This window comes from Eschrichtius robustus, chromosome 3 (genome assembly GCF_028021215.1).
Source record: "Eschrichtius robustus isolate mEscRob2 chromosome 3, mEscRob2.pri, whole genome shotgun sequence".
NCBI classification, from domain to species: domain Eukaryota; kingdom Metazoa; phylum Chordata; class Mammalia; order Artiodactyla; family Eschrichtiidae; genus Eschrichtius; species Eschrichtius robustus.
The window spans coordinates 26,304,410-26,320,428 of NC_090826.1; the positions used below are offsets into that span (position 1 = coordinate 26,304,410).

The window sequence follows — 16,019 nt, forward strand, 5'->3', positions numbered from 1 at the left end:
ATCTGTAAAATGGGCTAATTCCCAGACTTCACTTTGTGAGGGTGAAATGGTATACCCTGGGAAGGCTCAGTGGCTGGCACTGAGAAGGGCCTCAGTAAAGGTGAGCCCCCTTCTCTTCCTCTGTCTCCAGGTCTGTTCCCTGGGAAAGTAGAAGGTCTGGGGAAATGGTGTGGAGCCGACACAGTGGCAGGGTGCCTGGGTATATGTAAGCTGTGTGATCCTGGGCCAGCTCTCTCTCACTGGGTCAAAAGAGAGGCTGGGGTGGCTGGTGTCTGGGGGCACTCCTGGAGTGTTGTCAAGGGGCCAGGAGGGCCTGACCACTCCTCTTTGTCCCTTGACCCCCTCGGGGACCCAGGTGGGATTTGGCTTGGTGGCCATGGGCAAGCAGAACAGCAAGCTGCGGCCCGAGATGCTGCAGGACCTGCGGGAGAATACAGAGTTCTCAGAGCTGGAGCTGCAGGAGTGGTACAAGGGCTTCCTCAAGGACTGCCCCACGGGCATCCTCAACGTGGATGAGTTCAAGAAGATCTACGCCAACTTCTTCCCCTACGGTGACGCCTCCAAGTTCGCGGAGCATGTCTTCCGCACCTTTGACACCAACAGCGATGGCACCATCGACTTCCGGGAGTTCATCATCGCGCTGAGTGTGACCTCACGGGGCCGCCTGGAGCAGAAGCTCATGTGGGCCTTCAGCATGTACGACCTGGACGGCAACGGCTATATCAGCCGTGAGGAGATGCTGGAGATCGTGCAGGTGGGCCCCTGGGCCCCGCAGAATGGCAGGCACAGGGCCCAGCAGCTTGCACCTGCCAGCCCTCTTTACCCTCTCAACAGCCCTTGTGGGTAGGCAGTGGCAGGTGCTATTCTTACGACCCATTTAAAGAAGTCTTTAATAGGAAGTAATTTCCAATTGAAAGTTGAGAAAACTTCCACATACCCTTTACCCATCTTCACCAATGAACATTTTACCACATTTGCTTTATCATCGTGTGTGTGTGTGTGTGTGTGTAATGTTTTCTTGTTCTGAACATGACCCTCTACCCCTGAATACATCAGGATAGATTTCCTAAGAACAAGGACATTCTCTTACATAACCCATAATATGATTATCAAAGTCAGGACATTTAACATAGAAACAATGCTATTATCTAACTTACAGACCATATTGAATTCTGCCAACTGTCTCAATAATGTTCTTTATAGCATTTTTTTGCTCTGGTCTAGGATCACACATTGCATTTAGTCATCCTATCTCTTTAGGCCACTTTAATCTGTAACAGTTCCTCAGCCTTTCTTTGTCTTTCAAGACTTGACATTTCTGCAGAGTACAGGCCAGTTATGTTTCACTGATCCTCATTTACTCATGAGGAAACGGATGCTCAGAGAGGTAAAGACACTTGCCTGAGATCACACAGCCTGTGAATGGGCCACCTGGCTCTGTCGCCCACATTCCATCTGGATACCCAGCCACCTTCCAACTAATTGATTGAGAGCCCACTAAGAGCCTAGTACTGTGAGATGCTTATACCCATGAGCTCAGTGCATCCTTACAACAACCCCATAAGGCTCAGAGAGGTGAAGTGGCTTGCCCAAGGTCACACAGCATCTAAGTGGAGTCAGGTTCAACTTGGTCAACACTCAGAGCTGTCTCTTAAAAGGGGTCTGACTTTCAGTTCTGGAGTTGGCTTCAACTCTTAGGTTGCCCATCTGTAAAATGGGGATGGTGAGACTGATCTCACAGGGAGACTTAAGGACCTGATAGGAATGTCCTTTCTTAGAACAAATTTAAGTATAGTACGTTAGCTTTATCTCAAAAACCTTCCAGAGTGCCCATCCCCTCAGCAGCATTGAGGTCCATCAGGGATCTGGTCCTATTTTACCTACCAGTTCCTTGTTCACTTTTTTCCTAAGCCTTTGTTTCTTCACCTATAAAGTGAGGGTGTTAACCCCTTCTTCCAAGGCTATTGTGGGTATAAAGCAGGATAAAGACTCTAGTAGATGGCCTGGCATATAACTGGCACTCAGTAAACATTAGCGATTGTCAGTTATTATTTTCTCCTCTGCACATTCTCTGCTCCAGCCAGAATGGCCTTTTCAACATCTTTGGAATGTGCCACTTTGTACAGGCTCTTGCTCCCTTTCCTTCTTCCTCTCTGAATTCTTTCCCTTCTGGTCCCTCAGCTCTGCTGTCTGCTCCCCCTCCCAACTCATCCAGCCACTGGTGGACTCTTGACTTTGGCTTCTGGGTCTGCTCTCTCCAGCTAGAGTAGAATGGGCTGCCTTAGGATGTGGTGCTCTCCCTATGTCTATCACTAGGGAAAAGACTTAATGATTATCAATGACTCCCATGGGCCAGGCCTTAACTCTCTAGTTGATGGATAGTGGGGGGTTCTGGGGGTCCTGGTGGAAGGGTTGGGGTAGCCAGGGTGGTGGAAGATCACTCAGGGATTGGGCAGCAGCTGGATACCAACTAATCTGTATGGATATTCATGTTTTACCACTTAGTGTGGTTGCCTGGTGTATACTGGTAAATGTCAGCCTTGCTGGAAGCTCCAAACCCAGGGCATTGGTCAAGCCAGTACCATTCTTTGGGCATCCTTGGGACCCCTTCCTGGCTGGCCTCTGCTATCTAGGCCCTGGGTTCCTTTACAGCAACCCAGCGGCTCCAGACGACCGGTGCAGACAGAACTCTGCAAACCCTAGTGACCGATTAATTACAAGTCGGCTCCATTGAAACAATGAGTGAGCAGTAATTCCAGACAATTAATTAGGAGGCCCAGGAGAAGGGCTGTCACAGGGGAGCAGTCACTCTCTAAGTCACTTGCTCAGTCCTTCTCAGGACGGAGCCCTGTGCCAGGTGGTGGGCACACTGGAAGGGAAGAGACCTCACCTCAGCCTCGTGGAGCTCCTACTCTGCTGGGAGAGACAAGTGTGCAGGCCACACTGACCAGCTCGGTGACAGGGGTGTAAAGGTGACATCTGGGAGTCCAGGGGACTGAAGGGCAGGGAAGACCTGAGGCTGTGGTGGTTGAGTAATGGTTATACTATGATTATGTTTACTGACCACTTACTCTAGCCAGCTATACACAGTATCTCATTTAATACTCTAGACAGTCCAAATGAGGGAGATATGATTACCCCATTTTACAGATGAGGAAACTGAGGTTAAGTACTTGTCCAAGGCTACAGAACAAGTGGTTAGTGGAACCAGGCCACCTTACTTCATATACCCTGCTTTGAGGGGTCATTAGCACTCCACAAGCATCTATCCAGTGGCTAAGAGGGAGCAATTTCTAATCTGGTGTCTGCCATCAATTTCCTTTCTGAGCCTCAATTTATTATCTGGAAAATGGGGATCTCAATACCTGCTTTTCAGGGCTATTGCAAGGGTGAGAATAATGTATGTAAAGGACCTTGCACATAGTGAGTGTCTGTAAATGGTAGTTAGTATTATTGTTCCAGGCAGAGTCTGTAAACTCTGGGAGACCTGAAAGGCGCAGGGGTATTTGGTTATGGCAGAATCACCTACTAGGGGAGGCCTGATGGTGGAGAGGTCAGCAGGGACCAGAGTGTGAAATGCCTTGAATGCCAAGGGCCAAATGTTTGGACTTGATAACAGAGGGCAGTGGGAGGTGCCAGTGGCTTTTAAACAGGGCCAGTCCCTGTCAGATGCCAGGCACTGTGCTAAATTCTGTGGATCTGGGCACTAGCTAGATGTCCATGGTCCTTATCTGTATGCTGGGGCTGAGGAGCAATCCTACAAAGGCATAATTACTTCTGGAGAGTTGTCCCCAAAGGAGGCTCTGGGGCAGCGTATGGGCCCTGACCCAGCCTGGATCAGAGAAGGCCTCCCTAAGAATGCTCCATGTAAGCTGAGCACCAAGGAGGAGTGGGAGGCAGCAGAAGGAGCGTGGGGCAGAATCCAGAAGGAGCTGGGTGCACGGCAGGCCCGGAGGGAGGCCTGTGTATGTTGGGAACGAGGGGGCGGCCCCTGGGCTGGGGACGTGGTGGTGGAGATCTGTGTTTGTAAAGAGGTCTCAGAGGCAGCGTTGGGGACAGACCCTAGAGAGGCCGGAAGAGACCACTGCGGAGGCCAAAGCCGGATCTGAGGCTAGGGAAGTTTATGGGATGGGAGAAGGAAGGCTTCTTGGAGGAGGTGTCAGTAGCAAAAAGCTGGCAGATTGAGGCGACGGGTCTGGTCCTTGAGCTCCGGGGCGCCGGGACCCAGCCCACAGGCAAAGTCCTTTGTGCTCTGTGTAGGCTTAGCGCAAAAACCCTCCTTCGAGTCGCCTCCGAAGCTCCTGCATCTGGCGGCAGCCGTCCTCGGCCCAGCACAGCCGAGGCTGTCCCCGCCCCGGGCAGGTACTCACGTGCGTTTATTTGCATAATATCCCCCGCGCCCTGTGGACCCAGCTGCCTCCGGCCCTCCAGCTCTCAGGGCGGCTCTACGCCCCCTGCCGGCCACAGTGGCATCGCAGCCCAGTGTCATCCCCTTCGCCCAGCGCCCCCTGTCGGCCATCGAGGGCGGGCCGCCCGGAGCCCCGAAGTTTCTGAGAAGCAGCTCTTTCAACCTGGGACTTAACTGGGAACCTGGGGCGTCCGGCACAAGCTCCTTGGCCGGGCGTTCCAGGCCCTTCTCCATCTGGGCCCCGATGTCCTCCAACATCTCTCCTGACCCCCTGCATTCAGCCATCCCCAAATTCTCGGCGTCCACTCAGGGCTGCCCGCTTTGGGGCCTTTGTACATGCAGATCCCTCTGCCAGCAATTCCTTTCCCACCGAGCGCTCCAAGGGAACTTGTTCAGGGCTCTCTCCAATAGCCCCCTCTTCTGGAAACCTTCTCAGTCACTCCTTCCAGAACTTCCCAGTTCCCCCATTCCTCCGTCTCCCCCTCTCCTCCTCACCTTGGCGGGAGCGGCAATCGTCAGCGCACCTGGGGGCGTTTTTGGAAAGTTGGGGGTGGAGGGATCAGGCAGGCTCCCCCTCACTCCCTCCCCACCCGCACCCCAGGCCATTTACAAGATGGTTTCGTCCGTGATGAAGATGCCGGAGGACGAGTCGACCCCGGAAAAGAGGACTGAGAAGATCTTCCGCCAAATGGACACAAACAACGACGGTGAGGAGGCAGGGGCGGGGCGGGGCGGGGCGGGGCGGGGCGGGAGCCACTCCCCCTTCCTCTCCCGCGGCTCGGCTCTGCAGCCCCTCGCTTTGCTGCTGCCTTCTCCTCCGTCACTGTTCCCCTCACCCCGCAGGCAAGCTGTCCTTGGAGGAGTTCATCCGCGGGGCCAAAAGCGACCCGTCCATCGTGCGTCTGCTGCAGTGCGACCCCAGCAGCGCCTCCCAGTTCTGAGCGAGGAGCCAGGTTTCCCCTGCCTGCCTTCACTGGCCCTCTCCCGGCTCTCAGCTTCCTCGCCCTTGTGTCTGTCCAGGCTGGGGGTCAGATTGCCACCCCCAGGGTCTAAACTCTGAGGGGCCTATGGAGAAAGGAACCCTGCAGCCCCCCCAAGGCCCAAGCCAGCAAGTGGTTAGCACCCCCCATCCGGGAGGCAATATCTCCCTTTGGCAATGATAGAGACACAGGCTGTGGCTCGGTCTGCCCCTCAGAGTCTGCCCTCCCTTACCTAGCTATCAGAACTTCAGCCATTCCCCCTCCCCCACCCCCGCACACACCCAGCCACGAGGCCAGACTTCCCTCCGCCAACCACGGGGCAAGCTTCCCTGCCTCCACCCCAACCCTTGTAGATCTCAGCCTTGGTGGAGTTGGGAATCATGCCTGTCTTTTTATTTGGAGCGGAGAGAAGGATTCCAGAGGTGTGGGGGCTTGAGGAGAAACCTTCCTTGAGCCATCCTTCCCTGCAGGAGGGCCTCAACCTTGCCTGCTCCTGCCCTTGTTGGCCCGGAGGCCATGATGCAAAAGGAAAACCTCCTGCTTCCAGCCCCCCAGCTGTGAGTCCCATGAACCCCCGCCTGCGTTTCAGCATTTTGATGAACACAGACCCACTGACCCCTCTGTGTGTCTTGTCTCTCTCAGATACACACACAGGCCCACAGACAGATGGGCAGACACACCTAGAGCGCCACCCACAGTGTCCTGTGTGGGAGAGCAGCACAGGCCCCCGGCCGAGTCCCCTCCCCCGCTGCATGCATCCACGTGGAGCATCTCTGTTCTTTTTAATATCTTCAGAATAAAGTCTCGTTTCAGTGCAGTGGGCTGGGTGGCTGGAGGAGAGGGGTGAAAGACCCCCCCGGGTCCTGGAGTGGCATTGAGCCCTCTTGGCTGGCTGCAGGAATCCTGGCCTGATCCCAGTGCAGACTTGGCTGGAGGGCCGCAGTGGCCACAGGGCTTGGGTGAGGCAACAGCTGTCAAAGGGTCATCAGCCCAGAGCTAGTGCAGCTCGGCAGGTCATGGTCCTCCATAGGCTCTGGGCTCTCCCGCATCTGTGGAGACGTCAGAGGCTGCCAGGCCCACTGGGTCTGGGTCTCCTCCTCTAGGACATCCAGAAAGTGGGAGGAGTGGGGGGGCTGGGAGGGTTTTTGGGTGAAGGGACGTCATTACTCTCCACTATGCAAGAGTCAGGCCATACCCTTGGAGTGCCCCCAATTCCAGCCCAGATACCTCTCCCCCTCCCCAAGACTCATCCTGGGCCTTGGGAGAGCCAAGTGTCAGCTGTATGACTTAGCTGGGAGATCTGAGTTCTCTGAGCCTCCAAGTCTCTCCTTTTGGTCCTGGGGAGAAAACTACTGCCCCAGTTTTCAAGGTGGGGGCCCTTTACAGAGGGGTGGGGACAGATCAGACTGAGCTCCCCAGCAGGGGCTCCCAGGAAGTATGAAGAGTCAGGGCTTGGTGGGGGATGGCAGGCCTTACCATGTGATGGCTGCTTTTCCCCAACCAGGGCCTCAGTTCCAGCAACTGGTGGGTGATCTGGGCACTGCGGACAGCAAACACACTCTCTGCCACGCAGAACAGTAACGAGATGCCCCAGAGACACAGGCTGGAGCTCTGTAGGGGGACAGGGGGCAGTGATGGCTGCCTGGGGTTGAGGAGTGGAGGGCAGGACTCCAAGAACCCTTCCCACCTCTGATGAGCACCTCGCTGCCCTCCCACCCCATCCCAGGCCTAAGCACTTACGTAAATGCGAGTGGGGTCGAAGGGACAGTCGGGCGCCAGTGCCAGTAGTTCGGGGCCCCCAAAAGTACAGGCGGCCAGCAGTGCCCGGCCCTGGGTGGCAAAGGTCACAGCAATCGAGGCCAAGAGGCCGAGAGCACAGGTCAGAGAGAGAAGGGCACAGGCCACGCTCGAGCTAAACACTGTCCAGCGCTGGATGGAGGAGGCCATTGGTCAGTGGACATCAGGCTCGGCCCCATGGGCAGCTCTGGCCCCCATGGGGTCAGCCTCACCCCCTCCAAGCAGGCCAGGCCCTTGGGGGTGGCTGCTGCCTCTACCCGTACAGCCCCATCCCAGGAGGTACCACATACCAGAGGGATGCTGGGGAGGTAGCGTGATAACACGATGACTGCAATGCCTGAGGTGATGACCTGTGGAGGAGGCTCAAGTCAGCTCTGACCCCCTGCTGGAGGAGAGTGGGCAGGGGGTCAGGGCCACTCTCCAGCAAAGATTCCACCAACACCAACTCTAGCCCTCCACACCCGCACCCCCTGCTTAGCTTTGGTTTCATTACCTCCATCTGCATGGGGACACTGCCTCTTCATGGTCCAGCCCTGAAGTGACGTTTCTAAAACACAGTCACTCCCTGCCTACAACCTTCCATGACTCCCCACTGCCTACAGCTGCATTTCTCAAGCAGGGACCTGTGTATCCCAGGGCCACAGAGCCATGTCACAGGATATATATGACATATTTCCCTGGAGTGGAAAAGATTTTGGAAGAAACTCAGTAACTCAACTGGCAAGGAACTAAAAACAAAATTGTTATTTTAAAATAAACCAGGATACTTTATGGAGTAGAATTCAAAATCCCTAGGAGTATTTTTAACTATCCCAGGCTCTCAGTGACCTGGCCCCTGTCCCATCAGTATCTCAACTCCACCCTGGGCCAGGCTCTTTCCTCATCGCCCTGGATATGGACACCCACACAGAGCCTACTCTTGGTGCCACCTACACAGCGCTTTCTCAGGAACACCCTTCCTGCTCCTCTTTACCTGCTTGGGTTCTCCCTCCTGCAGGCCTCCCTAACCACCCCTAGCCCCAAGACGCGGGCCCACCTCACTGTTAAGCCCACCAGCTGCCCTCTGGATCTTCTGGGTTCCACTCAGCTGGGCTCCCTCCTTCAGTTCCCTCACTTTATCAGGCAAGGGCTGGACCCGCGGGAGGCAGGTGAGATGAGAGGGGGCCCAGCAATGTCTGTAATTCACTGTGCAGCCACTAGTAAGTGCCTCAAACTCTCTGGGCTAAGCCTGCTCAGCAGAAATGAGCTCAGGGAAAGGACACTGGCTTTGGTGTAAGCCACAGATTGTTTCACATCCAGGTTGGCTTCTTTGTATCAGCAAGAGGTTGGGTGAATCCCTGAGTCAGTTTCCCCCTCTGTAAAGAGGAGAAAATAATGGCCCCGTGTTGCAGGGAGCTGTGGGGATTAACTGAGGAAATAAGAGCACAGCTGAAGTGGTCCAGCCCAGAGCCCATCTGTGGTGGACCTCCTAACCCCGAGCTCACTGCCTTGCCTGCCTTCCTCACAAGGTTGGTGAGACGAATAAACAACAATAATAGTAACCCCAAGGGACACTGCACATATCTGTACAGCCTAGCTCTGTCCCACTGACTGAGGCTCTCCTACTTGCCGGGGCCTGTGATCCTTGCTTTAGGGCCAGCAGGCTGTCTGAGCGTCATTTTGCAGGGGAGGGAACAGGCTTAGAGAGAGAAAGAAATCCCTCAGCCAGGAGGTGGCAGGGGTGGAACTCAGACACTGATGTGCAGATGTTCCTCAAAGGCTGTAGCCACCTCTGCTGACAGTTGGGAAAGGGCTTTATGAACTTGAGAATACCAGGCCCCTTCATTCATGTATTCATCAAACAGGTACTGACATCCAGTCATAACCATGTCTACCATTTATTGAGCACTTATAGTCCAGGCCTAATGCTAAGCTCCTGCCAGATTAGTTTTTTGTGTCTCCAGAGCAGACCTTATCCATTCCCACCTCCACACCTTTGCATTTGCCATTCTCCATACTTGAAAGCCATCCCAGCTTCCTCTCCTACCTGCTGGCCCCAGCAGTCTTCATACCCAGGTTATGGTAATTGCAGCCTATCTTTGAACTCCTATTCATCCATCAATACCCACCTCAGGGGCCTCCACCTCTGTGAACCCGCCCAAGCTGAGCTGATGCTCCTTCCTTCTGGCCAACAGTGCCTTGACTATTTCCCTATTGTAATAATAATCCAAGCTCACAGTAGTGAGTGTTAACCATGTGCTAGGCACTGTGCTCAGCACTTTATGTGGATGATCTCATTCAATACTCATCAGGACCCTCTCAGATGGACACTGTTACCATCCCCATTTTATAGCTGAGGAAGTTGAGGCAAAGAGAGGTTGGGTGACTGGTGCCGTTGGTAAGTGGTGGAACAGGGGTTAGTACTTGGGGCTGTCTGCCTGCCCACCCCAGGCTGTGGGTGGGGACTCATCGAAGACCCTTCCAGCCCCCTCCAGCCCCCTCCTGCCAGTCACCCTCCCAGCCTGGCCATACCACGATGGCGGAAGTGACAGAGAGGATGTTGACCACACAGTACTGCAGAGCCACAGCATCATGGGGGGCTGCCACATAGCGCAGCACCGTGCCGTGGAGGAGAGCGGCTGCGATGAAGCTCACGTGGCCCAGCACCACCAGCACCAGCCCCGTCTTCATCAGCATCTTCCGGAAGTCACCCACACTCAGGCTACCTGTGAGGGACAGCCATGTCAGGGCCACGGGTAGGGCTCATCCTGCTGGGCAGAGGAGAACACTGAGGCCCCTGCAGGAGTGATGGACATTGGGTTCTAAATCTATTTCTGGATGACTCAAGGCCAGTAACTTGTCTTCTCTGCGCCTCAGTTTCCTCATCAGGAAAAGGGGTTCACAGTGCTTTCATGAGAGTCCTTGGATCTCTAAGGTTGGAAAAGCATACAGGTGGTACTTAATAAAGGGTAGTAGTCCTTGTTAGTGTTCAAGGTCATGCGTGGCCCAGTCCGGATTTGAACCCAGGTCTCTAGCTCTAGACCCATGATCCTTCCACTAAGCTTTGCATCCACTGATACTTTTCATCCATACATTTGTTACATCAATGTTCACTGAGTGCCTGCTCCATGCCAGGCCCTGAGGTACCACAGAGAGCTTGATGGTCACTGCCCAGGCCCCAAGGAGCCCCTAGTTCACTGGGCAGGGATCAGGTTCTATTCAGGATTCAGTTTGGTGTAAAGGGCCTGGCACACAGTAGATACTCAACTCACAATTGCTGAACTGACTCCAGCAAAATACTCAGACTTCTGAGTCTTCATTTCCCCATCTGTAAAATGGGAAGAATAACCCTTGTTTCCCAGTGGGGAAGGAGGGTCCCATGAGGAGATGGATGGGAAAGTGGGGCATACCCGGGGGGTGCTGGGAAAGCGAGCTCTTGGTGCAGGGGCACTAGGCAGGGACATGAGCCAGGGACTCATACGTAAATCCTCTCTGAGTGTCCAAGTGGCTACTCGGCCCCTATCTGCACACCCCCAGGATCAGGAGCCCTCCTTCCGGCTGTTCCAGATCTGCTCTTTGGAATGTCCCCTTTGGGTCCTGGCTCTGCACCATGCTGGCCCCTTAGGCTCACCAGCCCCCTCATTCTAGCCAGCTCTGTGAGACTGGAAGACTGGCCTGGCCCCTAGAACTAAACAGCCTCCCCTTCTTCCTTTAGCTGCTCGTTGTGGGACCTGCGAGTTCCTTCCTAGACCTCAGTGTCCCCATCTGTGGCAGCAAGGATTGGGTCATACTTCATATATGAGAGTTTTGCAGCCAGAGAGAAAGAGAGAGAGAAAGGAAGGAATCCCTAGACTGGATGTCCCTGGGGGCGCTGCGCCCAGAGGAAGCCCCCGGGAGCAGAGAGGGCTGGGGCTACTCAGTCACAGACCCTCTGTGCGACTTTGCACCAGCCTCTCTCCTTCTTGGGCCCCAGCTTCCCCATATGTAAAATGGGAAGGGGTTGGTCTAGCCGGTCTCTGAGATCCTTGGAGCCTTCAGGACCCTCTGGAGCTGTACCAGATCGAGGAGAAGCAGAGGGCAGACGATGGGCTGGACAGGCACTGTGGGACTGGATGGCATCATGAAGATTAACTGCTGGCCAAACAGGAAAGGGCATGGCAGCTTTGTCCCAGGGGCCTGACCCACTTCACCTCATCCACCCACCTACCTGGCCACCCAGACACCACACCCGGCTCAGGGCTGGGCTCATGAACAACAGCATCCCAGGACCAAGACTTGGTCAAACTGGAGGTACAGTGCTAGCGTGGGGCTGCGCCTGGAGCACTGGACAGAGTCTCAGGGCAGTCCCTGGCTCAGGATGGTTCTAGGAGGTGGTGCTCCCTTGCCAGTTTACAGAAGAGGAAACCGAGGCTCACAAGTTCTCTTGGCTAGAGAGTAGGGACTGCCCAGGTCTGTCTGATGCCCAAGAGCAGCATCATTGCGTCCAGGGAGTGAGGGGAGGGGACACATCAGTCCCACTCCTCTGTCTGGATCGTGTTTGCCAATGGCCCTTCTCACCTGGCCCGGTTTGGGGGAGTGGAGGGTATGGGAGCGGGAGCCCTTTGGGAGGCTGAGGAAGCCAAGGGCGGGCAGCCTCTGGTTCAGAACTCCCGGGCTCCGAATCCCCTCCCTGTGCTCCCCCTTCTGGGGGCAGTGGGGGTTGGCTGCTCTCCTCCCACCTGGGGGTCCCTCCTCCGCAAGAAAGGAGGGTGGGGGACAGTGGGGGCGGGCGAGAGGCCGTGGTGCTACCCCACATCGGAAGATACCAGAAGCCCTCCTCTCGCCAGCTCAGTGCTGAGGAAACTGAGGCCCAGAGCAGAAAGTGACCTGCACAGAAGGCGGCCTGGACCCCGGGGTTCCGGGCGCCCACGACAGTGCTCCGCCCCTGCCAGAGAATCTGGGGCGGGTTCGGGCCTCCCGGGCCGTCCCCCCGCGGCTCACCCAGGCGCAGACACATCTCGGCTCCCGAGCTGGGTCTTCGCGGCGGCTTCAGCGGGGCTCCAGACGCTGCGGGCGGCCGGGCGGCCCCACTCCCATACTGGTCCGCAGCCGCCGAGCGCCCAGCAGAGCCCGCGCCGCGCCCACTTCCCGCCTCGAGCCCGGAGCACCCGGCGCCCGGCCGGCCTCCCTTCCCGTCACCCCCTGGGCGGCCCGGCCCCGGGAGGGCCCCGGCGGCTCGTTTGCATCCCGGGCCCGTCCGACCGGCTGGGCAGCCCTTCCTGGCCCTCCCGGCTGAGTCACAGCGCTGGCCCCACCCACCCGCCTCGATGCCGGCCGGCACCCGGCCAGCAACCCCCCGCAGCCCACCCCGCTCCAGTGATGCCCATTTTACAGATAGAAACTGAGGCCTAGAGGAGCTGCGATCGTCCGGGCTAGGGAGTGAGATGGGGGCCTGATGCGTGGTTGTCACGACCTGGTGGGCAGCTGGACAGGAAAGCCCCGAGGTGAGGGCTGGGAATCCACTTCTTTCTAGAGGATGGGGAAGTGCAACAGTGGGTGGTGAAAGAGCCCTACCTAGGGAGCCAGGCTCTGTCCTTGACCTGCGCCGTGACCTCAGGTTTCCTCCCTGCCGTGGCCTGAGGGTCTTCGGCAGCATGCTGAGCAAGGTGCTTTACTTGTGGGGGTGGAGATGGGGGGGGGGGTGTCTCTGTTCCCTTCTCAGAAAATCAGGGATAATAATTCCTGTCCCCTAAAGTCATGGTGAGATACAAAAATGAGGTAAGAAAACGCTTTGCAAACCCTCTAGAGTATCTTTGCAAAGTGCAGACTTAGCAGGAGCACCTAACAAGAGCGTTACTATTCCTGGCTATTGGTTACTGTGCCCCTTCAATGTGCCAGAATGACCCTTTGTTTCATCCTCAACATGTAGAAATGGACTCACACAAGAGTGTCCAGCGGAAGAGGTGGAGTAGGGGTCTCAGTGCCCTTTCTCTAATGTGGCCGTGCTGTGGCTGCCAGCCTGGGCTCTTGGCCCTCAGGCAGGCCTCTGGGAGGCACTTCCGTGGTATCTGGGCAGCATCAATTCACAGTCTGCACCCCCTACCCCACTGGTCAGTGGCCTTGAGGGTAGGGGCTGGCTTGATGCATCTAACACCAGCTGTCCACTGAATGCGTGTGCCTTGTGTGTGGGGCACACAACTTACTGATGACCAAGTCCACCTCCCAAGGGCTGCCCTGGAGAGCACGTGTGGTCACTGCAAAGCCAATGTCAAATCTCATGCATGTGCATGCATGTGGCTTCTCTATCAGTGTCAGGCTGTCCCCTTGACACTGACCCCAACTGGGGCAGTCTGGAATTAGGCTGGGGACCCAGACCTTTTAAATGTCTTTGCTTTCAGATGAATAAATGAGGGTTCTCTCTTTCTATCTTTAGAACAATACTGAGAGTTAAAGATTATTACCCCATTTTACAGATGAGAAAATTGAGGCCCAGAAAGGTAAAGAGGCTTTTCAAAGAGTACACAGCATGTATCATTGGTAGAGCTGAGACTTGAATCCAGATCTGTTTAACTGTGAAGGCTGCTCCTGAGTGTGGTGGGGGACAGGGGAGCCATAGTCTCCAGGGAGTGGGCCTACTCTCTGGGGCCTCTGAGGAGGGAACGGCCCACCTGTTTCTCTTCTGACACAGTTTCCCAGCCATGGCCCAGCCTTAGCGCCCTGAAGTTATTGCCATTTCTCTTTGCTTATTGCCAAGTGGCCAAAGTCCATTCGTCTGAGTTGTCCAGTGTCCCTTGCCTGCGCCTCACCCTTTTGCACACTGGCTAGGGTTCTGGGGTTCTGGAAAGAACCCCAGGCTACAGCACTAGCTCCTTGTGCTCCACCAACTCACTGTGACACCCTGGCAGCTCACAGCCCTTCCCCAGATCTCAGTTTCCCCATTTGTCAAATGGAGATAGTGATTGCCTTCCCAGATTTCTGAGCGATAAAAAGACTTGAGAGATATGAGACTTGGTTGAAACCTAGCCAGAGAAATACAAATAGAAATTCTCTCTCTTCCTGGAACACTTAACAACCAGGTGTGGTTCAGTACACTTCAATTGGACTCTGGGTCTTCCGAGGGCACGGCCTCCCCGCCAGGCTGCTCAACTGGGAAGGGGGTTCAGGCTTCCAGTCCCTGTGCAAGTCCTCTTCACCTGAGAAAGGCTTTTTCCTCCCTGATTATTAGAATACTTCCTCCCTCTAAGTAGAACAATCACACACGGACCCTACCATATTCAATTTTGTGTCTTTCCATACACATACATAAAACGAAAAGCCAAGTGATCATGCTGAGAGGAGGAGGGGGTTGAAGGGGACTTAGGCATATTTACAATGACAAATTCTACATGGTGTGAATGGGGAGTTTGTTATTCTTTGTATATTTTCTATCTTTTACATTTCTTTTTTTTTTAAAAAAAAAAGCTTATTGTAGAAAACAGAGGAAAAAAACAGCAAAGTATAGAGAAGAAATCAGAACTACTCATAATCCTCCCTATCCCCACGGATAATCAGCATTCACATTTTGGAGGGTTTTTTCCTATGTGCGTATGTAATTTTCTCCTTCTCTGAGACTCTTGACTCCTGGCTTTACTCTGCCACCCCTTCTCATCACCTTGATCTGTTGCCCTCTCTGCCATCCCCTTCCATCTATCAAGGACTTGGGTTTCCAGATTTTGGTGAGGCAGTCATTCCAAATTGCCCTGCTTATCCACGTGAAGGACCCTCCAATACTCTTCCTTGACCTCCTCAGTGACCTTCATCATGACCCCAGCCATCCTCTCCGGGTTCATGCCTTGAACGGTCCCCTCTGAAATCCCAGCCTTGAGCACCCCACAAAGACTTCTCTTGCACCATGCTGGTCTTTTGACTCCCATGGCCTCATCCTCTGACTTCCCAGAGGCCACCAGCCCATTCTCCTTTCTTCTGTTCAGTTACCCCCTCCTGGCTTCTTTACCACCAAGCCTACATCACAAGGTTGAGCATCTGAAGGCCAGCTCACTTGTCCAGGTGAGAAATGAGAAATGTAGGGGACTTGGACCAGGATGGTGGCTATGAAGATGGAAAGAAGAAGGGAGATTTGAGATATGTGATTAGTATGCATGTTAAAATTTGGAAAGCACTGTTCTAAATCCACTCACCTTGCTCCTTCTCCCAGTCACTCCTCCAGCTCCACATGGACCACACTGCATCCCTCATCCTCTTCCTTTCTGCCAAGTCTTTCCCGTCAGCCTACAAACATACCCAACTCTCTTCTATCCTAAAAAAACACACCTTCCCTTGGCTCCCTTTACATTTCTACTTACTGCTTTTGTACTTCCTTTCCCTTCCCCTCCAAACTTCTGAAATGAATTATCTTTACATGCTGTTTCCATCTTCTCAACTACCACCTCCTCCACACTCCACAGCAGTGCGGTCCAGCCCTCTGCTGGAAGAGCCCTCTTATAGGTCACCAGTGACTTCTGACCACACTGAATCCAATGAAGCATTTCAGTTCCTAACTTATTATTATCAGCCACTCTCTCCGTACTCCTGTAACACATCTCCTTCCTGGTTTTCCTCCTACCTCTGGCTGTTCCTTCTCAGTCTCCATTGTAGACTTTTTGTCATCAGCTCAACCTTTAAATATTGGTATTCCTTTGTATCCTTGCTGCTTCCTTTATGGGTCCCATTGGTTAATTCATGTAGTCTCATGGCTCCCCTTTTATATGATGATTCTCCCAGACTAGACAGCTCCCCTGAGGATCAGATTTAAATATCCAATGATCTTACCTCTCCACCTGGGTGTCCAGTCACCTCAAGCTCAACATGTACCAACTTTTACCCCCTACTGCTTCTTG

At 54.5% G+C, this 16,019-nt stretch overlaps 2 protein-coding genes across 2 annotated transcripts; one reads left to right on the forward strand and one right to left on the reverse strand.

Moving 5' to 3' along the window:
* Positions 1-376: 376 nt before the first annotated feature.
* Positions 377-5,349, forward strand: HPCA (hippocalcin). Its single transcript, XM_068537850.1, has 3 exons — positions 377-754; positions 5,010-5,115; positions 5,252-5,349. Exons 1-3 carry the CDS (start codon positions 377-379, stop codon positions 5,347-5,349), a joined length of 582 nt encoding a protein of 193 aa, XP_068393951.1.
* A 417-nt stretch (positions 5,350-5,766) lies between these two features.
* Positions 5,767-12,240, reverse strand: TMEM54 (transmembrane protein 54). The gene is made up of 6 exons (XM_068537852.1): positions 12,145-12,240; positions 9,697-9,890; positions 7,476-7,535; positions 7,129-7,317; positions 6,865-6,999; positions 5,767-6,437 (listed from the first exon to the last, which is right to left on the reverse strand). Exons 1-6 carry the CDS (start codon positions 12,158-12,160, stop codon positions 6,363-6,365), a joined length of 669 nt encoding a protein of 222 aa, XP_068393953.1. The 5' UTR covers positions 12,161-12,240; the 3' UTR covers positions 5,767-6,362.
* Between the last annotated feature and the right edge of the window lie 3,779 nt (positions 12,241-16,019).